The 18,277-nt window shown below is 47.3% G+C and overlaps 1 protein-coding gene across 5 annotated transcripts in view; it reads left to right on the top strand.

Annotated features, from left to right (window-relative positions):
• Positions 1-13,557, top strand: part of IFFO1 (intermediate filament family orphan 1) — a 28,307-nt gene extending 14,750 nt beyond the window's left edge. Inside the window, exons 2-9 of one of the 5 annotated variants that reach the window (XM_080987161.1) lie at positions 1,479-1,539; positions 1,631-1,726; positions 3,510-3,650; positions 4,580-4,740; positions 7,023-7,143; positions 10,349-10,441; positions 11,942-12,072; positions 12,754-13,557. In XM_080987161.1, coding sequence (XP_080843287.1) covers positions 1,479-1,539; positions 1,631-1,726; positions 3,510-3,650; positions 4,580-4,740; positions 7,023-7,143; positions 10,349-10,441; positions 11,942-12,072; positions 12,754-12,856 — 907 coding nt within the window. In that variant the 3' untranslated portion in view covers positions 12,857-13,557. The other 4 variants (XM_080987160.1, XM_080987159.1, XM_080987158.1 and 1 more) reach the window with 4 other exon arrangements.
• Positions 13,558-18,277: the final 4,720 nt, after the last annotated feature.

Raw genomic sequence — 18,277 nt, 5'->3', positions numbered from 1 at the left:
TCTTATGGAGTGAATGCAGGCTGCGCAGCTATCACAGAAGCCAGAACAGCAAGAGGGATCGCTGCTTTCACTGCGCAGCGATCCCTCTTGCTGTTCTGGCTTCTGAGATTCAGAATATTTTTTTTCTTGTTTTTCTCCTCCAAAAACTAGGTGCGTCTTGTGGTCCGGTGCGTCTTATAGAGTGAAAAATACGGTATTCATTCTAATTTGGATGCTTGGGTTGGCTTCCCCCCGTGCTATCCAATTCCTATAACTTGTCCATTTATTCAAAATCTTTTGACATTTGTTTTTCCATGTATCTTCTGTCATTACCTGTTCAAATATATCCCCATAGCTATATGAATCCCTGTGTAGCGCACGTCCATGCATCTGGCAGCAGTAAAATGCCACTCGGTAGACCGGGGGACAGCTGAGTGCCAGCTATAGTTGTGAAGGAAGGATGAGGGAATGCAAGCCTTGGGCTGCCCAAAAACTGATGAGGTTAGACATACCCAGCGGCCTGATCCTGCAGAGCAAAGGAAGGAGAGGCAGGGCTCATCTGTCGATGTGGTTTATTCTGGGGTAGCGAGTCTCTTGCAGTTGCTAAACATAGTTTGTGGTCGCTCTCTTCGGTTTTCGGCCGGTGGGATGTGAATTCAGAGCAGCAGGGTTAAAAGCCTGTGTGGCAAAGCCTGCCAGCTGTCACTGCGGCACATTCCAGGGGGTGCCTCTGCTTCCGTGCCAGTCCCTCCCGCGTAGCACAAATCCCATGCAAAACTTCCTGTGCCAGCACCGGTTTCGCCAGAGGGAGGGTTGCACCTGTCGTCCCAGCAGTAAAGGTAAAGGGACCCCTGACCGTTGGGTCCAGAGCAGCGCACGGAAACACCGCTTACCTTCCCACTGGAGTGGTACCTATTTATCTACTTGCACTTTGACGTGCTTTCGAACTGCTAGGTTGGCAGGAGCAGGGGCCGAGCAATGGGGCCCCTGTCGCTGGGATTTGAACCACCGACCTTCTGATTGGCAAGTTCTAGGCTCTGTGGTTTAACCCACAGCGCCGCCCACATCCCCAGTGTAGGAATACTAAAGGTAAAGGGACCCCTGACCATTAGGTCCAGTCGTGGCCGACTCTGGGGTTGCGGCGCTCAACTCGCTTTATTGGCCGAGGGAGCCGGCGTACAGCTTCCGGGTCATGTGGCCAGCATGACTAAGCTGCTTCTGGCGAACCAGAGCAGCGCATGGAAACGCTGTTTACCTTCCCGCCGGAGCGGTAACTATTTATCTACTTGCACTTTGATGTGCTTTCGAACTGCTAGGTTGGCAGGAGCAGGGACCGAGCAACGGGAGTTCACCCCATCGCAGGGATTCGAACCGCCGACCTTCCAATCGGCAAGTCCTAGGCTCTGTGGTTTAACCCACAGCGCCACCCGCGTCCCTCCTCCCAGCAGAGCCTGGTGCAAAAACAAATTGCCATGTCTTTGGTCTGTTTGTCTCGCCAGGTGGGAAGAGGAGTATACGTTGCGCGTTCAACTGCAAGACCGAGTGACTGAGCTGCACGAGGTGAGGATCACCCCTTCCCCTCCGACTCCCTGCATCCTGGGCCGGGGTCTCTCTAAGCGCTGACCTGTCTATATGTCTACCTCTCCCCTAGGAGGCCCAAGAAGCAGAAGCGTGTCAGGAAGAGCTGGCGATGAAGGTGGAGCAGCTTAAAGCAGAGCTGGTCGTTTTCAAGGGGCTGATGAGCAATGTGAGTCTACGTACTGCGTCCCCAAATGTGCACCCTGGTTTATTTTGGACCACAGACGGCTGGCAAGTGAAGACGTGTAAACTGGCATAGTCCACAGCAGGGTGGATTTGATTTAAATCAAATCGATTTAAATCATTTTTTATTTTTTTTACAGAAAGACTCATTTTTGCTGGTATCATCTTAATATTGAGAACCAGACAGAGTGGATAAAAATCAATGCTTTTTTAAAATAAATAAATCGGATTTTAAAAAAATATTTAAATTGGATTTTTTTGAGTTAAATCGGATTTTTAAAATAAAATGCTTTTGGAGGAAAATTCCTTCGAAAGATAGTTTTCTCTTAAAGTTACATTATAGTTACATTATAGTCCAAAGGCTATATATATAAGTAAGGATTTGTTTTAAGTTTTTAATGTGTGCTAAAACTCAAAGTTTTTTTTTAATTGTTTAACCACATCAGTTAACAAACACCCGTTTTAAAAAAAATCTGATTTAAATTTTAAAAATCATATATATATATATATATATATATATATATATATATATATATGTAATCCACCCTGGTCCACAGAGAATACTCTGTTGCTGGGATGAAAACTCCCCTCTATTACGACAATAAAGGCTGAGTGAAGGAAACTTCCATCTTCTCCCTGACCATTGGCCGTGCCTACTGGAATGGATGGGATTTGGAGTCCTGGAGACCCACAACATCCCCACACCTTCTGTGCTACTTGTCTATACAATATGCTGCCCAACCACTCCATGCTTAATGTGAGAGTTCGTGAGGTAACATCATTCACACCAGAAGCTTCAGAGGACCATACTGAGCAATCCCCATCTCCCCCCCCCCCCACTTTTACTTTTCCTTTTCTCCTTTAATTAAGAAAAGGTTTCAGTCTTATTTCCTTTATCTCTAGTGAGAAAAGGAGAAAAAGAAATGAAAAATGAAAAGGCACCAATATGTGTAGGAAAAAAATATGAATGTACATGGGGAAAAATACCCTGACCCACACATTCTTTTTGGAGGGACGCGGGTGACGCTGTGGTCTAAACCACAGAGTTCAGGGCTTGCTGATCAGAAGGTTGGCAGTTCGAATCCCCACAACGGGGTGAGCTCCCGTTGTTCGGTTCCTGCTCCTACCAACCTAGCAGTTCGAAAGCACATCAAAGTGCAAGTAGATAAATAGGTACCACTCCGGCGGGAAGGTAAACAGCGTTTCCATGACCCAGAAGCTGTCTGCAGACAAACGCCGGCTCCCTCAGCCTATAGAGCGAGATGAGCGCCACAACCCCAGAGTCGTCCGCGACTGGACCTAATGGTCAGGGGTACCTTTACCTTCACACATTCTTTTATGAATGTGATATTATTATCCTAATATATATGCAAATATTAATAGCCTACTACTTTTTGTATAAACTCATTCCAAATACAGTGGACCCTCTAGTTACGTACCTCTGTGGATACGTAACTTTCGGGTTATGTTCACGGCAAACCCGGAAATGTATACTTCTGGGTTTCGCCATGCACGCATGCGCAGAAGCGCTCAATTACACCACGCACATGTGCAGAAGCGGTGCCTCTGCCTACGGACTTTTCGGGTTGCGGACAGACCCCCAGAATCAATTTAATTCGTATCCAGAGAGTCCACTGTATTGCCACATTGATCCAAAGAAAGCCTCCATCTGCAAGCAGTCCGTTCATAAGGGTACAGAGGACCTTACGTAACGATCCCTAACTTTCCTTTCTTCCCCCCCCTCCTCTTTTTCTTGTGCGCTGAGCCAGAATCTTACCGAGCTTGATACCAAAATCCAAGAGAAAGCCATGAAAGTGGACATGGACATCTGCCGGCGCATCGACATCACGGCTAAACTGTGTGACGTTGCCCAGCAGCGCAACTGCGAGGACATGATCAAAATGTTTCAGGTGAGAGGCACCGGCCCCACTTCCCACCTGTGGGGAAGGGCCACAGCGCCCCCCCCACCTTTCCCAGGGGGAACGGAACCCCCCTGCCACCCAAACCTCATTCCATGTATTCACCTCAGTCCCCGGGGAAAAACCGGCAGGCAGTTTGAGGCTAGCCTTCACGAGACCCTCTGTGAGGATGTGCGGTAGGAACCCTGTACCCCCACCCCACCCCTGGTCCCTGTCATCATCTCTTCAGGGCCCCCCACCTCAGTCTCTTGGCAGGCTCCGTCAGGGAAGCAGCCGGAGAGGGAGACATGGTGGAAGTGTTTGTGTGTGCGTCTCTCTAACACCGTCTCTCCCCTCTCCTCCCCGCCCCCTTTCTCTCTCTCTTTCTTTGTCTTATTCACTCACTCACTCTTCTTTCTCTTGCTTCCCCTATAGAATCAGTTGGTTAGTTGTTGTTTGTTTCTTTTCTTCATTGAGCTGGAAAACTATGCGAGTTAGAAGCTTTTCTGTAAAAAAATAAATTAAAAATTTAACTGTAATTCCCGGCATTTTCCTCTTTTTCCTTCTGGACACCTCTGTCTTAATCTTGTCTTCCCAACGCCATCTTTGGGGTGTGATTGGAGTTCCCTTTACTGTGAACCCTCATCAGATTCCATCTTTCCATTGCTTAGTTTTTAATTTTAAAAAAATAAAGGTTTCTAAAAATTGCATTTTAGCCATCGCACCATCTTTAACCTGGTCATAATAAGCCCGTCTCTCTCTCTCTCCTCTCTCTCGATATCTCCGTTTCTCTCTTTTGCTCTCTTCCTTCCTTCTTTCTCTCTCTCTTTCTCCACATCACCCTACACCACCCCATTCCCTCTCCCATCTCTTTCCACCCACCCACCTCCAACCTCCAACCCAACCTCGTTCTGTAGTCTCTGCACTTGTCTCCCATTAAGGTCCCAGCCACGATGGGGCGGAAGCGGGAGAGGAAGCTGGTCAGCGACGAGGACACCTCCCTCTCCGAGAGCGAGACTTCCAAAAAACTGGAGGAGGAGGAAGAGGATGAGACCACCGCCATGAGCATCAATGAGGAGATGCAGAGGATGCTGAACCAGCTGTGAGTTTATCCCTTGCTTCTGGAGTTACCTTCTAGTAGGGCCAAGTTACTGGTTTGTTGTTGTTTAGTCATTTAGCCGTGTCTGACTCTTCGTGACCCCATGGACCAGAGCACGCCAGGCACTCCTGTCTTCCATCGCCTCCGGCAGTTTGATCAAACTCATGCTGGTAGCTTCGAGAACACTGTCCAACCATCTCATCCTCTGGCGTCCCCTTCTCCTTGTGCCCTCCATCTTTCCCAACATCAGGGTCTTTTCCAGGGAGTCTTCTCTTCTCATGAGGTGGCCAAAGTATTGGAGCCTCAGCTTCAGGATCTGCCCTTCCAGTGAGCACTCAGGGCTGATTTCCTTCAGAACGGAGAGGTTTGATCTTCTTGCAGTCCATGGGACTCTCAAGAGTCTCCTCCAGCACCAGAATTCAAAAGCATCCATTCTTCGGCGATCAGCCTTCTTTATGGTCCAGCTCTCACTTCCATACATCACTACTGGGAAAACCATAGCTTTAACTATACGGACCTTAAGTTACTGGTTAGGGATTGCTAACCCAGCCTGGGGTGTGGGGGAACGAAACAGAATTCCGTGATCCTCTGTGGCTATACGCTGAGATTGCCAGACCACAACTCCCATCAGGCCTGTCCGTGGCTGATGGGAGTTGGAGTCCGACAACATCTAGACATCACCACATTGTGCTACCCTTGTGGTTACGTTTTGCTCCCTCTTTTTAATTTAAAGCAGGAATAATCCTGGGGATAGGTCTTATAAGAGCATTACATGGGGCTACCATTGAAGGTGACCCGGAAACTCCAGAATGCAGCAGCTAGACTGGTGACTGGGAGTGGCTGCCGAGACCATATTACACCGGCCCTGAAAGACCTACATTGGCTCCCAGTACATTTCCGAGCACAATTCAAAGTGTTGGTGCTGACCTTTAAAACCCTAAATGGCCTCAGCTCAGTATACCTGAAGGAGCGTCTCCACCCCCATCGTTCTGCCCGAACACTGAGGTCCAGCTCCGAGGGCCTTTTGGCAGTTCCCTCACTGCAGGAAGTGAGGTTACAGGGAACCAGGCAGAGGGCCTTCTTGGTATTGGCAACCCTATGTGGAACGTACTCCCATCAGACGTCAAGGAAATAAACAACTGTCTGACTTTTAGAAGACATCTGAAGGCAGCCCTGTTTAGGGAAGTTTTTAGCGTTTGATGTTTTATTGTGTTTTTAATATTCCGTTGGGAGCCACCCAGAGTGGCTGGGGAAACCCACCCAGATGGGCAGGGTATAAATTATTATTATTATTATTATTATTATTATTATTATTATTATTTAGCTGTCTCATGTGCTTTCAAGAAAGGCAAAGGACTTCCTTGCAGTCTGTCTTATCGTCACAATCATTCTTGGGACACCTGCCCTAAATTAGTGACTAAATGCCATCCAAATGTCACATTTATGAAGCCTTCATTTGCTAGATGAAGCCAGCTTTCTCGCATGAAGGACTGTCTGGAGGAGGAAGGGTGGTGGTGGTGCAGCAGCTGTCCTGGCCGCTGGACCTAGCATCCGATCGAGAACATCTCCCCCCCCCCCCCCAATTTTTTTTTATTAGTTTTCACAGTATTATAAACAAACAAATGAACACACAAGACAAACAAACATAAATCATAGCCTTATTGAAAATTACACTTATTAACTTTGTTAAGTGGCTTCCTCGCTTCCCCTTGGTTGAATTTCATTGCATGTCCTTTTAACGGTTTTCCAAATCCCAATTCTTATGAAATTTAACTTACACATTAACATCCTTAAATCTTCACCTTATGGAATTAAACATATTAATTCATCACTTAACATAAATAAAATCCTAAGCCAATTAAGTATCTGCAAGCTATTTTCAGTTAATTTAACTTAACAAATTTAACTAGATAATCATTAAATTTATTCCACTCTTCCTGATACTCCTCCTCCTTCTGGTCACAGACTCTTCCAGTTAGGTCGGCTAGCTGTGAAAAATCCATCATCTTCATCTGCCATTCTTCTGTTGCTGGTAATTCTTGGGTTTTCCACTTTTTAGCTAACAAAATACGAGCAGCAGTTGTGGCATACAAAAAAAATTTAACATCTTTCTTGGAGATCCGATCGAGGACATCTAAGACGGCCGCTCCCAGAACTGAAGTTGCTGGGATGGTCCCTCGCATGCCAGTCCCAGTACAGCAACGTAGCGAAGTCTCTCCTCCTCTTGCTTCTGGGCCTGCCTGCCCACCGTCTCTTTGCTGATAATGCGGTTCCTTTGTCCCCAGGAGGGAGTATGACTTTGAAGATGACTGCGACAGCCTCACCTGGGAGGAGACTGAGGAAACGCTGCTGCTGTGGGAGGATTTCTCTGGCTATGCTATCGCTGCAGCTGAAGCACAGGGGGAGGTAAGCGAGTGGCCTCTTTGGAGCTCCTCCTCTTGTCAGTGTACATTTCCGCGCAAGACTTTCTCCATTGTTGTTGAGTGGGTGCTTTGAGTTGTGCTTGAAGGTTGGGCACAAAACCAAACCCAAACCAGTCAGAATTCTTGGCCAAGGGATTCATAGGTTTCCTTGGTTTGCAGAAGAAGGTGTCCTTGTTTTGCTTCTTAAGGAAGGGGCAGTAATAATAATAATAATTATAATTGTTAAGTTGTGGGTGAACATATCAGACGACACAGCGATTCTTCAAACAGCTCTTGTTTATTCGGAGGCCAGAACAGAAGTGAACTGAAGGGTTCAGTCAGCCTGCTTATATAGAGCTCCAGTACAACGTAACTGTAACAATTTTCTAAAACTATCCAATCACTGAACGTCTCGATCCCTTATTTGCATAACTATCTACAGTATCCCCCTGCTGGCCCAGGGTGAGAACTTCAGTACATAACAATAATTATTATTTATTATTTATTATTTATACCCCGCCCATCTGGCTGGGTTTCCCCAGCCACTCTGGGCGGCTTCCAACAGAATATTAAAATACAAGAATCTATTAAATATTAAAAGCTTCCCTAAACAGTGAGCTAAGCAGGGTGTGAGGCCTGGCCACAGGGCGAAGCCTTGCGTTTAGAGGTTTTGCCCACAGATCTTGAAGCGGGTGCTGTCGAAATCTGACCCACTAAGGCTGAAGGTACACAATATCAGAAGCGCACTCCATGCTGGAATAACGGTTGCCCTCACGATTTTTCCCCTCTAAAAAAATGTTGAGGTGTACTCAAGAAAAATCACCATTTTATAGTTCAAATCTCCACTTTGTCCACAAACGACGCTGTATCACACAACACCGTTGTCTCATCTTTTGTTTTTACAGAGTCACCATTAACTTTACACTTCTTTGCTAGCTGTGATGATGAAAAATAGTAATTTTCCTACTCATACTGAAATACTGCTCCTCAATGAGGCCAAAATTTCATCAGTAAAACACCACACATCCACATTCCACACTGCTTCACACATTAAACGCTCACTTCCGTCTGAGACTCGGGAAACACCGGGAAAGGAAATGAAGCCGTCATCGGGGGTAGCAATGGAACTGACGATTCACCGTGCTAGAAAAGAAACAATTTTTTTATAAAAAAAAATTAGTTTCTTCTTCTGTTAGATTCACAAAATGTTTAGGGGTACGAGTAATCCTTCGTCCAGGAAAAAAGCACTGCACTCTTATGTTGTAGAGTACAATTTGCTTCATGCAATGCACACTGCTGTGGCAGCCTCTACCTTTTGTGCATCTCCCAATTTAGTTCCCCCTTCACACTTTTTTCCCTTTTTCAGTGTGCCCGACCTCTATTTCCTTCTTTTCTGCTTAATTCCTCTGTACCCCCAAAACGAGCCTAAGGCCATTCACAGCAAGGGAAGAGGGCAGGGCTGCCGGAGGTCTGGGCTCTGTTTTCCAGCAGGCCAGCAGCCCCAGCTGCCCTAAAAATGAAGGAAGAAAAGGAGAAAGGAACAGTCTCCATCACTGCTGGTACACAGAAAGGGGGCAGCAGAGGGTGTGCCATGGGTAAGGGGTAGTTTTTTTTCACAACTTGCCAGCCAATCCAGAATGAGACCTCACCATGAAAGATGGGGGGGGGGGTATCTCTTTGCTTCAAACTATGGTCCTGATCCAGACCAAGCCTATTTCATGGGCAACATGCCTTAGGGAAAGTTCCCATTAAAGCAAAGAGGCCCATTTTGCAATGCAAGTTGCACGCACAGGAAACGCTTTCTGGATCAGGACCACAGTAGAAGAGAGGGTCAAAAACCCTGATCCAATTTGGGCCCGTTGCAAAAAAAAGGCCTATTGGACCTCTTTTTCTTCCACTGCAAACCGCAGGCGTGGGATTTGCCTGTGTGGATGTGTAATAAGAATAAGAATAATTTATTATTTAAACCCTGCCCATCTGGCTGAGTTTCCCCAGCCACTCTGGGCAGCTCCCAATAGAGTGTTAAAAACAATACAGCATTAAGTATTAAAAACTTCCCTAAACTGGGCTGCCTTCAGATGTCTTTTAAAAGTAGGATAGTTGCTTATTTCCTTGACATCTGATGGGAGGGTGTTCCACAGGGCGGGCGCCACTACCGAGAAGGCCCTCTGTCTGGTTCCCTGTAACCTCACTTCTCGCAATTTCTCTCCCCAGAAATGTCCCTGATCTGGATTGGGAGCAATTCCCTCCAGATTAAAAGAAACCCAGTGTCAGGCATGGAGAGTTCTCTCCTCCCCTGGTAGCTTCATAGGCAAGAATCACAAGCCGTTTGTATTTTATAGTCCTTTGAATTCAGTCATCTGGTTGCAAAGCAAGAATCCATGTCTCTCCACAAATAGAGGTGTTGGCTACTCTGAGCCCTTCCCTTTCTGTCCCCAGCAACATCCCAGGCGCCAACGCGAAGTTCCACCCCTCTGCATTCTCTGTTCTCTAATACGGCTGGACCTGCGAGCCAGAGAGGAGCAGGGATGGCCCAGACTCCCTAGGGAAGTCTCTGCTGGCTGTTCCCTCCTTTCCCCCTCTTCTTCCACTATCTCGTAGCTCGGCAACTCCTGGGGAGGCTCTCCTACTGAAACTGCTGGGGAGAAGGGGGGCAAATCGTTCACTTCTACCTCCTCCTCTGAGTAAAGCTGATCTGGCTGAGGATACCCTTCCCACTCCTCCTATTCAGACCATTCCCTGGCACCCTTCCTTCAGCTAATACCATGGGTTGTATGGCTCCTGCCCTCTGTGCCACTATGTGCTCTCAGCAGATGCGCCGGCTTGCCTCCACAATGGAGGGGGCCGCGCCGTGAGATGTGCTCACGCCATGCACACGCACTGCGCAGCTTGCACGCATGACGTGAGCATGTTGTGTGGTGTGCGCATGTCACTGCGGGATATTGAGGGGGCCCGCCCCCTCCTTGAACATTTTGGAGGGGGGACGAGGCCCCTTGGCCCCCCTCCCAGATGGCCCCCATGTCTCTCAGGTGGAGCGTTGAACTCTGTCAACACACTGTAAATGAGGCTGTGAACATCATGCGCTCTGTAGCCTGTCCTCCTTCTGTGGTGATGGACGCCATGTTGTTTTGCAACCTGTGTCACTGATGGACGGCAACTGCTCTTTCTTTCTTTCTTTTTGGGGTCACTGCCACCTTCCTTGCCAGCAGCCGGACGACAGTTTGGAGAAAGTGATCAAGGACACGGAATCGCTCTTCAAAAGCAGGGAGAAGGAATATCAGGAAACCATCGACCAAATTGAGGTGGGGGAAAGAAGAGTGTGCAAGGAAATAAATGCTGGAGATGAACTATTAGCTCCCTGCCACCACCAGAAAAGGAAGGAAACCCATGGGGATCGGGGTTAGATGGTCACATGGCTTGGTGGGGGCTGGCTCAGCTCAGGGGGACACGTAAGGTGGGGCATCAGTGGCATCTTGCGGCACCGAATTTAGGGTGGTTCACCCTCACAGGGCACCAAGCCGAAGGTGTACAAAATTGAGAAGATTCGCAATTGAAAAGATCCATTTGGGGGAGCCAAATTTTGGCCTCACACAGGGGGCTATATTGTGAAATATTATACCAAAGCCCATCCCAACATCTGGCAAATTGCAAAGATCATTGGGCAGAGGGAATCCCATTGCCTCCCTCACAAGTTCTTGGGTGAATAATAGAGTCCAAGGAAAGGGGCAGCTTTGTTCTGTGTATCTACTCGGGTCTTTAAATGTTTTTCCCATTTAACACCCCTTCTCCTCACTGCATTTGATAGTACAGAATGGAAGAAAGGGCTTCTATATCTCAGGGATTATACAGTGAGGAGCAGACAGGTCTCCCTCCCAAAAGGCTTCCTGCTTCTCAATTCAGCTCTAAATTGTAGTTTGGAATTGTTTTGTTCTTGCCAATAAGAAGGTCGGCAGTTCAAGTCTGCGATGGGGTGAGCTCCCGTTGCTCCTTCCCAGCTCCTGCCAACCTAGCAGTTCAAAGCACGCCAGTGCAAGTAGATAAATAGGTACCGCTGTAGTTGTGCCAGAAGTGGTTTAGTCTTGCTGGCCTCATGACCCGGAAAGCTGTCTGTGGGCAAACGCCGGCTCCCTCGGCCTGAAAGCGAGATGAGCGCTGCAACCCCATAGTCACCTTCTACTGGACTTAACAGTCCAGGGGTCCTTTACCTTCATAGCTGTCAACATTTTCCTTTTTTAAATGGAAATTCCCTTATTCCGAATAGGATTCCTCGCAATAAAAGGGAAAAGTTGACAGCTATGTTTACCTTTAAAAAGGTAAAGGGACCCCTGACCATTAGGTCCAGTCATGACCGACTCTGGGGTTGCGGCGCTTATCTCGCTTTATTGGCCGAGGGAGCCGGCGTACAGCTTCCGGGTCATGTGGCCAGCATGACTAAGCCACTTCTGGTGAACCAGAGCAGCGCACGGAAACGCCGTTTACCTTCCCGCCGGAGTGGTACCTATTTATCTACTTCCACTTTGACGTGCTTTTGAACTGCTAGGTTGGCAGGAGCAGGGACCGAGCAATGGGAGCTCACCCTGTCGCGAGGATTCGAACCGCCGACCTTCTGATCGGCAAGTCCTAGGCTCAGTGGTTTAACCCACAGCGCCACCCTTATGTTTACCTTTACCTTTTACCTATCACATAAAGGTAAGAGTTGCATCCAGCAGACATGGGAAAGGGGTTTTGTTTTTTTTTGAGATGGGGTGGATCTGGATTGCTTTTGGCAGGATGAGTGCCCCTGAAACTCCTCTCTTCCTCAGCTGGAGTTGGCCACAGCAAAGAACGACATGAACCGGCACCTGCACGAGTACATGGAGATGTGTAGCATGAAGCGAGGCCTGGACGTGCAAATGGAGACTTGCCGCCGCCTCATCACCCAGTCGGGAGACAGGTGAGCTCCTCTAGCGGGGATCTAGGCCAGACCCTAGTCCTTGCTGTGGGAAGGGTACACTGGTGGGAGGGGGGGCGTCTGCAGGGCCTTGTCGGTTGTCTTCCCTGTTGTGGGAGGGGAGGGGAGTGTGTGTGTGTCCGTGGGGGGCGAGCGGGCGGCGGAGGCAAATTTGGGCTGGATTCTGAGTGATTGGCTGTAACCCCCCCTTGCAGACTTACAGGAGTTGTGTTTCGTGCCATGTGTCTCTAGAAGGTGACGCAGTTCCGACAGGCGCAGTCGCCGTCGAAAGAGAGCTTCGGCCGGACAAAGAGAAGCATCGCCGACGTGCTGGGCTTTTTTGGCACTGGTTCATGGGACAATAAATTCAGTGCAGCGCTGGGCTTGGGGAGGATGTCCGTGCTGTGCCCCCATTCCTTCTCAACCCTGGGCTTGGCAAGATTCCTAAGGAAGCTCCCTCATGCCCCCCCCCATGCCCCCCATTCCCTCCTCTCTCTGTGCCCTGCAATTGCATCCACTGTAGCCAGAAACTGACTCCCTCTCCGTTCCAGAGCGCTCTCCTGTGCTTCCTTCTCTGCCCGCCGCGAGCCTTTGTTACAGGCGCCCACTGGACCCTCCCGCCGTGTGTGTCCCCCCCCCCACAGCCCTAGTGCGCATGTGACCCCCGCCCTTTTTTTCTTTCAGAAAATCTCCTGCTTTCACTCCGGTCTCGAAAAGTGAATTGGCTCCAAGCGAGGAAAAGGAGGAGTCCGATCGTGACCTCCCAAGCGATGCCTCCATAAGATAATGAGGGGGGAATCTGCCCCCTCTGCATCTCTCTCCTGGCCCAGGAGTTGTGAGCGTGCCGTTGGGGGGGGGGGGAAAGCCATGCCCTCGCTGTGGCTGTGCCGGACGGAAGGGAACCAGGAGCCCCACCCCGCTAGAGTCCTGCCACACAATCCTGCCTCCGCAATCTGGAGGTGCAGCTAGATAAGATGGTCATCGGGAGAGCCTGTTCCTTCCTCCTCCTCCTCCTCCTCTCCTCTTCTGCCCCTCTGTACTTATGTGGGCTTTAGTGGGGCAGCACCCGCCTTATTGCATCCTCTACTCCTGGGTTCTGCCTCAGGAAGGCCCCCCCCCCCACTTCGCCACCTAGTATATGTGATTTGCCTCCCCATGCTACACATACACACACACAAGCCGAACTGGATCCGTTCCTCTCTGCAAAACTTGAACCTCATCTCAGTGCCAAGTGGGCTTAAAGGCTGGACTCTGTTCTCTGAACAGGCAGAAGTGCATTTGGGCAGCGCCCCCCCCCCCAAGGCCACGTTGCCCCCCGACAGCAAGAGCCTCTCCTCGTGCGCGGATGAAGAACGAGCCGCGGTCTCCTTCGCCCCCACCTCTCCGCCCTTGCGTTCTGCTTAGTCGCGCTTCCGCGGCGCAAACAATGTCTGCGATGTGCTATGTCTGGAAACGAGGAACATTAAATGGATTTGACGTCCTTTTCTACGGGCTGTTGTGCGCGTGAGATTTTGTGAGCCGCGCGGCGGGTGCTGCGGACGCGGGAGCTCTTGGTGCAGGTATTATGGGAAGCCACGAGCTGTTCTTTTAAAAAAACAAACAATTTTATTAAAGGTTTTCAACATATAATGCAATAAAAACATAACAAAGTTAATATCTAGAGAAAGCTAAATAATAATAAAAAGGAAAAGAAAAGAGAGGGGGGAAAGAAAGAAAAAAAGAAAGAAACCTACACAAACACAAATTTTTATATTCTATCAATTTTCTCTCCTAATCTTCAATTCACAAACAGTGATCCACATCTTCCCAGTTCCCACCTGGGGCAGCTCCCATCTTTCTCAGGCTCTGAGAAGAACCACTATGCTGTCTCTCACATAGTTTTCTAGCCATCTTTTCTCTGTATGTATCTTCATATATTTATAAGTAATTTTAATATTAATAAAGAATGATCCAAAACTAAATAAGAAAGAAAGAGAGAGACGTACTTCCACTCTTCCATCGTCCCATTGTATAGAATACAGTTATTTCCAATATTTGGCATAAGTACTCCAGAATAACTCCCAGCTGTAGATGGTGTGCAGCTTTCTCCCATCTGCTAAGTGAATGGCCAAGTTTTCAGAGCACCCCAAATTTATTCAGTGGCGAAAATCAAAGAGGGATTTGGAGCGCTCCTGAAGGATTGCTCCTCCCTGGGTGAATAGGCAAAAAAATGGTAACTGCAGATCAATGTAACTAAGGGATTGCCCACATCTTTGTTTGCCCCACTGTTTTCCTTGGGGGAAACCCATGGTTTAGCTCTGAATCAGAACAAAGAGCCATCAAGTTTTCCGCAGATGGCTGTTTGTTCCCGTTTAGAGCTAAAGAGTGCATTTTCCAGGCAAAAACAGCAGGACAAAAGCTAAACCTCTTGGAGCTGTGCTTAGGAAGCCTAGGACATGTAGGAAACTGCTTGGACTCAGGCACAGGGCAAGTGTGGATGAGCCCATTGGAAACATGTTTTTTACATGTGTGGTGTCATTTGAGGGGGTCGTCTCTACTGCCACACCCCCCGCCCCCATTTGCTCCTCTTAAAAACAGCTTTGTGTAAGACCTCTCATATTAAAATAATGTATGTTTGTTGCTGCTCAATGATGTGAATTTATGGCGAGCGCTATGTGCATTTAGGTCAGGTTGCAGCGGGAGCGGGTGGTACTTTCTTTATATAGAATTTCATTTTTGAATTATTCAGTTTTACATACATCAAATAAAAACAAAAAAGCAATACACATATCCCCTTTGATTTCCCTCCCTTCCCCTTTTGTGGATCCTTATGTTATCATTTCCCCCCCACATCTCCTTTATAACTCCAATTTTTGATAAGTCCTTAAATATTCCTTCATTCCAATTTTTGTGCGGTAGTTTCAGAAGCCACCACACTTCCTCCAGCTGTGCTAGATACTGCAAGACGGCTGCCCGGTAGCCCCAGGGCTGAGCATCTAATATCTATATCAGGGGGTCAGCTAACTTTTTCAGCAGGGGGCCGGTCCACTGTCCCTCAGACCTTGTGGGGGGACCGGACTATATTTTGAAAAAAAAATAAAAATGAACGAATTCCTGTGCCCCACAAACAACCCAGAGATGCATTTTAAATAAAAGGACACATTCTAGTCATGTAAAAACACACTGATTCCCGGACTGTCTGCGGGCTGGATTTAGAAAGCGATTGGGCCGGATCTGGCCCCCGGGCCTTAGTTTGCCAACCCCTGATCTATATGTTGCAGGGAGGGTGTCCATGCAGTCCTAAAAAAAGAGAGAGGAAGGAAGTTGTCATTTCCTTTTTTTTTTTTAATGATATTTATTGAAAAAATTTTAGAATTACAAAAGAGAACAAAGCAGAAAAAGAGAAAGAAAAAACAAAGAAAAAACAAACCACATCAAACAATACAAATTCAAAAAACAAAAGTACACCACAAACACTCAAAAACAAATCCATCATTCTCAAATCCTCAACTGTCATTACCTTCTTTCTTTGACCTCCTCCTCCTCCCTTTTTTTGTATCCTAGTTGTTAATTGTAGCAGCAAATCCTTTCCATATTTCATAATATTCTGTCATTACATTACCTTAATCTATTTTAATCTTATCTTACTATAAAGAGCCTTAAAGCTTAAAACTTAAATCTTATTTTTACCAACTTCTCATAACCATAATATTCTTACATAATTCTTTAAACATTTTTGCTAAAGCCAAGTAATTTCGTTCCAACATTTTTCTAACATTCATCAATTTTATAAAACAATCCTAGTAGTAAAAAAAAAGAAATAAAAACAATCCAATCTTCATCCAGCGTCCCTTCCTCCTGGTCCCGGGTTTTGTCAGTCCTTATTATCCCATCGATCTAGCGCATTAACCTGGTAACCTTGTATCCGAGGCCCTTAAGTCCCTTCCATGTCCCTTCCGCGGCTCTTCTTCATATTTATAGCTGTATTTTCCTTTTTTCTCCTGCTCCTTTCACTCATGGGAACTCCAGCTTAACAATGTTTTTGACCCTTCTCGACAAATCAGCCCCTTTTCCATAGTCCACACTAAACTCCATGTGGTATTTAAGAACATGTTTCAAAATCCCTCCAAAATTAAGAGCCCCCACAACCCCAAACATCTCACGGCCCATTGCCAGACTTGAAAAGTCCAAACATCCCTGCATAGGGGGGTCTATCCAACCCCCCATTTCCAAACCAAACCAAACCAAACTTTATCTTTCCAAATCTGGCTTTTTCCAAGTTCATTTGTCAAATCCAAAAGCTCATGTTCCTGCTGGACCACAGCTCCCTCCATCTCTGGCGCTCAAGATTCAGCAACATCCTCTTCCCTCATCTGTTCTGTCAGGGCACGCTCCTGATTTAATTCCTGGGTGGGCTCCATATAATTTCCCACTGCCTGTTCAAAATTTCTGATCGCATCAGTCATCAAGCCCGTCTTCTCATGTAGCTGTTCCAGTAGGGCATTTGTTTTACAGAAAGCACGCAACAGAGCTTCTGAATACATTGTCCTGCAAGGTCAGAAGTCTATTCCCACGATTGTAATCTGTAACAGCTGCAAGCTCCCCGGAGTTGGTTACAGTTTCACAGTCTCCCTCTAGGGGGAAAACTTCTATTTGTTCTTTCTTTTAAAGACAAATCTAACAACAAAGTTTCCTTTTTCAGATATTTTGTCAATATTTGTTCCTTTAAAATGCGAAGGGGAACAATGGAATCAATGTTTCTCTTCTTATAGCTATCTGTCAAAAACGTTTGTCTCTGGTCAATGAGCTTCAAAAAACGTCAGTCCTGACACCCCGCTCCAGGATCAGGACGGTGGAAAGTTACTTTACTTTCCACTCACTTCTGCAGGTTTAAACAGTCCGAAAAAATCCCCCCTCTTCTACTTCCGAAGGGGGTTCAACAATTTTAAATGATGAAAGTTAATCTTTTACAAGCGATTTTCTGAGCTCTAGTTTGCGATGTCTTTGCTTTAATCTATCTACAAAGAAACGGAAGGCTGACTTCCTGTTTAGACCTTCCCGTTTCAGTGCCAAATTGAGGTAAACTTTTAAGTCCAATTTTCCTTTCTGCTCGCAAGTCCTTATTTAAAATCCAATTGTCCGAAATTTAAGTACTCACGGGTGATTATTTTAGAAGCCAAATTGTCCCAGGAAAAAGGCAGCGCTCTCTGGCAACGGCTGTGCGGCTTCGCTCCACGGAAGAAGCAGTTGACTCTCAGCACCGCGCCACTTCCCCCTCTTCGCTCCGGAGCCCTTTAGTGGATTCCTCTGCAGGTTGGGGGGGGCACTAAAGGTGCCCGCCGAGTCCCATGGTCACAGGCTTCATCCGCCGGTGATTTTTGAAAGGGTCCCCGCTTCGCCGTAGCGGAAAAGACCCGTTTCGCGTGGAGCTAGTCCCTCCAGATCAGAGGGAGTCCGCCATTGCCAATGGCACCACCCCGGAAGTTGTCATTTCCAATCGTATAGCAGGTGTGTGGGTTAATGGAAGGCCCACACTTGGGAGTTCTGAAACATTGCCTCCCTCCACACAACAGCTGTGCATATTTTTTGTTTATTTTCTTCTCTTCACATTTCTACCCCACCATTCCTCCAAGCAGTGGGTGAACGACTGGCCCACAGTCACCCAGTGAGCTTCGCAGTTGAGTGGGGACTTGAACCCTGGTCTCTCAGGTCTTAGGCCAGCACCCAAAGTACTACACCACCACGGGCTTTGGGATCCCAGTTCCCCTTCCCATGAAGTAAATAAATAAAAATACTTAACCAAAAGTAGAAATAATCGGAATATGTGAAACTGAAAAGTTCGCTGAGGTCGCTTGGATGATGTTGTGGCGCGTTCTAGTGATGCAACTGGCAACCCAACTGAGCGATAGGAGTGGCTTACATGAACAGAGGAAAATCTTTTACCCGACCACAAAAAAAGGCACTGCTCATCTCTCTTGCTCAGCCATGCACCTTTTGTACCATAGAGCAGTCATTCAGTAGCTTGCAGAGGGTAAAGACCTGGCTAAGGTCATCGATGACAGGGGAGCGTCTCAATGGGTTTGGCTTACTGAGCGCGCACAGAAAATCAGCATTGGGAAAAAGGAGGAATTTGAGAAGGAAGTGCTGAAAAGGTTTTCAGAAAATCCAATAAAACTTCTAGATTCAGGTAGGTAGCCGTGTTGGTCTGACGAAGTAGAAATATATATTA

This window comes from Podarcis pityusensis (genome assembly GCF_964106645.2).
Source record: "Podarcis pityusensis genome assembly, chromosome: 17".
NCBI lineage: Eukaryota > Metazoa > Chordata > Lepidosauria > Squamata > Lacertidae > Podarcis > Podarcis pityusensis.
Note: the sequence above shows the minus strand (reverse complement) of the source record. Positions and strands in the feature narration are given on the sequence as shown.